General features: G+C 53.2%; 2 protein-coding genes across 2 annotated transcripts, besides 4 other annotated features; both read left to right on the top strand.

Moving 5' to 3' along the window:
- Positions 1 to 34: 34 nt before the first annotated feature.
- Positions 35 to 60: a microsatellite.
- Positions 61 to 1,396: 1,336 nt separating this feature from the next.
- Positions 1,397 to 1,424: a microsatellite.
- Positions 1,425 to 1,499: 75 nt separating this feature from the next.
- On the top strand, positions 1,500 to 3,593 carry TraAM80_09748 (group II trans-sialidase superfamily; the record flags this gene model as incomplete). The annotated part of the gene is made up of 1 exon (XM_029386415.1): positions 1,500 to 3,593. One exon carries the CDS (start codon positions 1,500 to 1,502, stop codon positions 3,591 to 3,593), a length of 2,094 nt encoding a protein of 697 aa, XP_029233716.1.
- An 802-nt stretch (positions 3,594 to 4,395) lies between these two features.
- Positions 4,396 to 4,446: a sequence feature (A-rich).
- A 260-nt stretch (positions 4,447 to 4,706) lies between these two features.
- TraAM80_09747 (uncharacterized protein) lies at positions 4,707 to 5,270 on the top strand (the record flags this gene model as incomplete). Its single annotated transcript, XM_029386414.1, has 1 exon — positions 4,707 to 5,270. The coding sequence occupies one exon, from the start codon at positions 4,707 to 4,709 to the stop codon at positions 5,268 to 5,270; it is 564 nt and encodes a 187-aa protein (XP_029233715.1).
- A 51-nt stretch (positions 5,271 to 5,321) lies between these two features.
- Positions 5,322 to 5,396: a microsatellite.
- Between the last annotated feature and the right edge of the window lie 32 nt (positions 5,397 to 5,428).

Below are 5,428 nucleotides of genomic sequence, written 5' to 3'. Positions count from 1 at the left end.
TGCCGGTGGTTTGCTGGATCATCGGCATCTCAGTTTTTTTTCTTTCTTTATTTGCTTTCTGCTTCAATGGCCGTTTGCTTTACGCGCTGTGCCATGGGTGGCGGCCGCATTGCTGTGCGCCCCACTGACGACGCAGCCAACGCGTTGAAGCGCAGGCCGCATGCCGCACGAAGTGTGGGAGGGATGTGCAGGCTCGTGGAACACGGCGGTTCTTTTTTTTTTTGCTTCAGCGCAGGAAATAAATATACACAAACGGTCCTCTTGGGATTTTGGGCACGCAAGGAAAAGACGCTTGCCGAAGTAATTTATTTATCTTTTGTTTTTGTTTCCGCCAGGAATTCTTCTGAGCTTCCGCTTTAATTTTGTTTCTTTTTTTTGTTTGTTAAATCACTGCGGCTCACTTTTAGTTTGTGCCGTGTCCGCCACCGTCGCTGCGTGTCGCCGTGTCGTGTTTGCTGCCGCTGCCGGCTGTGCGGCTGACATACCCCCATTCCTCTTCTTCTTCCTGCTAGAGACACCGGTAGTCCACGAGGAGGAGCCGTTTAGTTTTTCGCTGCGATGGCGCGGGAGTGACGGGGCGTGTGGCGGCCGCTTTGAAGGCACCCGCTGTGGAGGGAGAGAATGGGCGGGGTGTGCGGCGTGTCTCGCTGCGAGTGTGTGGGGCACCACCCATCGCATCCTGCCGTGGGGCGTGATGCGGATCGGTGAGGGGAAATGTGCGGCAGCGGCAGACTGTGCGGTGGACGTGGGTTCGCCCCGTCCTTCGCGTTGCGGGTGTGTGGGTGCGCTGTGCGGCTAGCTTCTCCTCCGCGTGTTTTTGCCCTCGCACGATGGGGCGTCGTGCTTCGCTCTTTGCGGTGTGGTGTCTGCTGTGGTGTGTATTTTTTGGCGCGACCCCGAGTGATTCGTCTGTCGTCGTCATGGGGGCGCAGAGGCGGCGTGGCCATCGGTGCCGTGGCGTTTTGTTTTTGTGCGGCTCACGCGACGTGTTGGAGCCGCTGCTTTCGAGTGGGCGTGCGCCTGGCGCAGCTGGCCGCCGTGTGAGAGGCGTGGGGAAGTGCGGCCCGTTTCGCGCCCAACGGCTGCAGGTGCCGGCGTTGCTCCCGCCACGGTGGAGGAGCTGAGAGGAGTTTCCGCCGTTGGGGGCAAACGGTGTGTGTTGCCGCGTGGCAGCTGAAGCGGTCATAGTGGTTTCTGTTGCTTGCTGCAGTTGTTGCGCTTTCCGTTCCTCTTCCTCTTCTCTGCTTGTATGTGTTTCGGTGTGCGCACGCTACGGCGGGGAGCACTGCGGGGTTAGTGATGATGACGGTGTGTGGACCCAACTGTGGGTGCGGGCGGTGCGCATTGCTTCATTCTTTTCTATTTGCCCTGTTTGCTCCTCCTCACTTTTATTGTTCACACACACACACACACACACACACACAGAAACACAATCGTTGCGGCCTGAGCCGATCCACCACAAGGAGGGAAGTGAGACAGTGAGTGAGCAACGACGGCCCATGATGTACCGGCACATGTTTTCTTATTCGGTGCTGCTGCTTCTTTTTCTGCAGATGTGCTTTGCCAGTGCGACTGTGCACGCCGAGGAAGGTAAACCAGAGGAAATGCAAATACCAGAGCCTGTTGATCTTTTTATGCCACATCGAACGATTGTGGAAACACAAGGCCAAAGTCAAACGAGGGAATCTTTTGCCCACCCTTCCCTCGCCAGTGCTGGTGGAGTGTTGGTTGCACTTGCAGACGGCATCGCCTTCTTTCAACACACCCATCAGAAACAAAACTGGGTCATGCACGCTGATGTTGTGGCGGGGTACGTTGACTCTGCGGAGAGCTGGTCGTCTTTTGTCGCTAAGGTCCGTGCAAACAAATGGAAGGCGTACAACATCTTTAACACGACCACGCAGGAGGAGCATAACGACTATCTGAGATATGCGTACCGACCCACAACAGTTGCAAAGGAAAACAAGGTTTTTCTACTTGTGGGAAACTCTTATGAGAAGTATGATCCTTCATCGAAGAAGTGGATTGTATCCTCCCAGGATCTTGATTTGCTCGTGGGTGAGGCCACGCAAGATAAACTCATCCAATGGGGCGAACCCACCTCGCTTGTACCACAGATCGGCCTATCTGCTAAACAACGTGGCCTGGACCAGTTTGTTGGTGGTGGTGGCTCAGGCCTTGTGATGGAGGATGGCACGTTTGTGTTTCCTGTGACGGCGAGGAGGACAAAAAAAAACGAAACTGTCTCCATGATCATTTATTCGAAGGACGACGGCAAAAATTGGTTGCTTCCACAGGGGATGCTTCCCGTGGGGTGCAATGACCCCCTCATCGTTGAGTGGGAGCAGGGGCAGCTTCTCATGGTTGCCAAATGCAATTTTCTCTCCAAGGTGTTCGAGTCGAGGGACATGGGGGCAACGTGGAGGGAGGCTGTCAGAACATTTACGGGAGCACAGCCCATATTGTTACCAGACTCTTTGCGAACAGCTGAGGGAGTGGGGTCCATAACCACTGCGACCATTGCTGGAAAGAAGGTTATGCTGTACACTCAGAAAGGGATTCCCCCTTGGGAGATGGTGGAAGCAACCGCGCTCTACCTTTGGGTTGCTGACAACAACCGCACGTTTCACCTCGGGCCCATTTCCATGGACACTGCAGAGAAGTGGACGTCTAACAACACCCTGCTGCACTCTAAAAATGCATTGCACCTTTTACAGGAGAGGGTCAGTAAAGCGACCACAGGTGTGTCTCTTGCTCCCCTAACGGAGCAGCTGAAGGCGATCACGTCCGTCTTGGAGACTTGGGCAAAAATGGACTCCTTCCTCTCCAAGTCGTCTGTGCCCACGGCCGGTCTGGTTGGGTTCTTGTCGGATGCATCGGGTGATGGAACTTGGAACGACGCGTACCATTGCGTGGATGCAATTGTCATGAATGCAAAGAAGGTCAGAGGTGGCTTTAAGTTCACGGAGTATGGGTCATACGCAATATGGCCTGTGAACATGTGGAATGATGGCTATGGTGAGTTGCACAGCTTTGTGAATTACGAGTTTACGCTTGTGGCGACGGTGACGATCGATGAGGTTCCGAACGAGAGCGTTCCTCTGCTGGGCGCGAGCCTGGGCGGAAAACAAAACACAAAGTTTGTGGGGCTGTCGTGCACGACGAAGAAACAGTGGGGTACAGTCTTCAACGGCATGACAACAACAACACACAACAGCACTTGGAAGCCGGGGAAGGAGTACAAAGTGGCGCTCATGCTGCAGGGCAACGAGGGCTCTGTGTACGTGGACGGCGTGCTTGTGGGGAATACTAACAAACTACCGACCCTTGAGGCAGTGAGGCACGATATCACTCATTTTTACTTTGGTGGCGGCGAAAACAGCAGTGTGACAATAAAGAACGTCTTTTTGTACAACCGCCAACTAAGTGAAGATGAACTCAAAGCGGTTGACGGCTCACATGTATCCGAGCAACGTGCAGGTGACAGCTCCAAAGCATTTGGGAAACATACAGGTGACAGCTCCACGCGTGTGGACCTGTCTCGGTTGTTGCTGCTGCTATTGGGACTATGGGGCTTTGCGGCCCTGTGCTGAGTGGACCCCGGTGGAGGGGAGTTTGTGTTTCTACTGAGAGCATCTCCGTCTCTCCACGCGCTCTCTGAAGTGAATATTTTCTCATGTGGGCACGCATTTTGTTTAATTTTACGCTTCGTTTTTTTTTTTTTTGACCCACAAATTGCGCTCTCCCCTCAGCACTAGCACAGCGGGGTCCTCATTTATTTTATTTCGTCCTTTTTGTTTATTATATTGTTCGCCTCTAGCAATGGCGGGGTGCCATTCGCCGTTTTTATTTATTCGTTCAGTGTTTTGTTGGTTTACTGCTTTACGGATGTGTTTTTATTGTTTTTTTGTCGGTTTGTTCTCGGCGACGGCGTTGAGTCTGCGTGTTTGCCCGGCGGCGGGGGATGCTTCACTGCGCCTCTGCACTGCGGTCACCACGGGAGGGACCGGGGTCTCTCTCTCTTGCGTCTTCGTTTCTGGCGTGGGCGGACGTGTGCCACTGTGCTGGCTGACGCGCAGGCCACTGAATTAGTTTGAAAAGACACGAATAAAAACAACTAACCGCTTCTTGGGCGGCTGCGGACGCTCTCGGCATTGTGTCTCCGACGATGGGAGAAGGAAGGAGGAAAGAAATGAGAGCCACAGCAACGCACTGCGGGTCCCTGTGCGAGTAAAAAGGTGTCTGGACACCGGGGGCTCTCGGTAATTGAAACGAATATATCATTTATTTTTATATGCGGCCAAAACATGAACGCTTTTCGTTTTGAGGGATAATACAGGGGCCTTCCACGACAACATATTTTTGTTTTTGTTTTGTGCAAACGTCTTTAGGATAATTTTTTATTTTTGTGAAATCGTTTTTAGGATTTTTTTTTCATTTTTTATTGTCGTATGAGAACATCTTGAGGAGCTTTTTTTTTGTTGAACCATATTTCTTGTGTGTTGCCACTGCGCGTGCTGCGGTGCCATTTTGAGTTTTAGTCATCTGGTTTTTCTTTCTTTGCCTCCTGCATCTCTTCTGTGTGTGTATGTGCGTTCTCACACGCTTTGCTCCTCTTTCCTTTCTTTCAATTTTTGTATTTGCAGGCACACACGTACGCGACATATATTTACTACAGTGCACGTGGAGGATGCCTTCTGGTGGCTATGAAGAGGCCGAGACAACGACAAAGGAATAATGTGCGCTGTGACTCATTCTTCCTTTCCTTGCGAAGGCAGTGCACTGCGTGTGGGAGTATTGTCTTGAAGCGCGGCGCCGCCAACTGCAACGGCACCCTGAGAAGCTGTGGGTTCCACCGCCACGACGACGGAAGGAGGCGGAGGCGTCTGCGGCTGCCCTCGCAGGCTGCGTCCCGTGCGGCCCAGTCGCGTGGCAAACAGTTCCCTCTCGGAATTCACGTGCACCGCGCCACGTGCTGGGCGCAGCGTATATTTACGTCGCGGGGGAGAATGCGGTGGCGTCAATTCTCCTTTTCACGGGGAGCAGGCGGCGGATGGTCTGCCTCTTTGCACCTCAGCGAATTGCGACACAAAATGCCACCGCGACGAGGCAGTCAATTTCACTGTGAGTGGGTGATATTTGCGTGTGACTACGCACACACAGAGCTGTGGGGATCCGAATGCCAAGTGCAATACGAGAAGAAGATAGAAGCCTCGTCGCAGTTGTTGTGTGTGTCGTGCAATTTGCACGGTTTGCCTAGGGAGATCTAATTTGCCCTCGTTGTTTGTGTGGGAGGGTGCCGTGATGCATCACGCTTGCGTTGTGTGCGGGGTTGGGGGTGCCTGTGCGTGCTTGTGTGTGTGTGTGAGGTGTGCGCCGCGTGCCGTGTGTGGGTGGCCCTCTCTCTCTTTTTTCGTTGCGGCTGCGT

Source organism: Trypanosoma rangeli (assembly GCF_003719475.1).
Source record: "Trypanosoma rangeli strain AM80 chromosome Unknown Tra_15.4_contig_00670, whole genome shotgun sequence".
Classification (NCBI taxonomy): Eukaryota; Euglenozoa; class Kinetoplastea; order Trypanosomatida; family Trypanosomatidae; genus Trypanosoma; species Trypanosoma rangeli.
The sequence above is the reverse complement of the archived record's forward strand: the minus strand, read 5'-3'. Positions and strand labels throughout refer to the sequence as shown.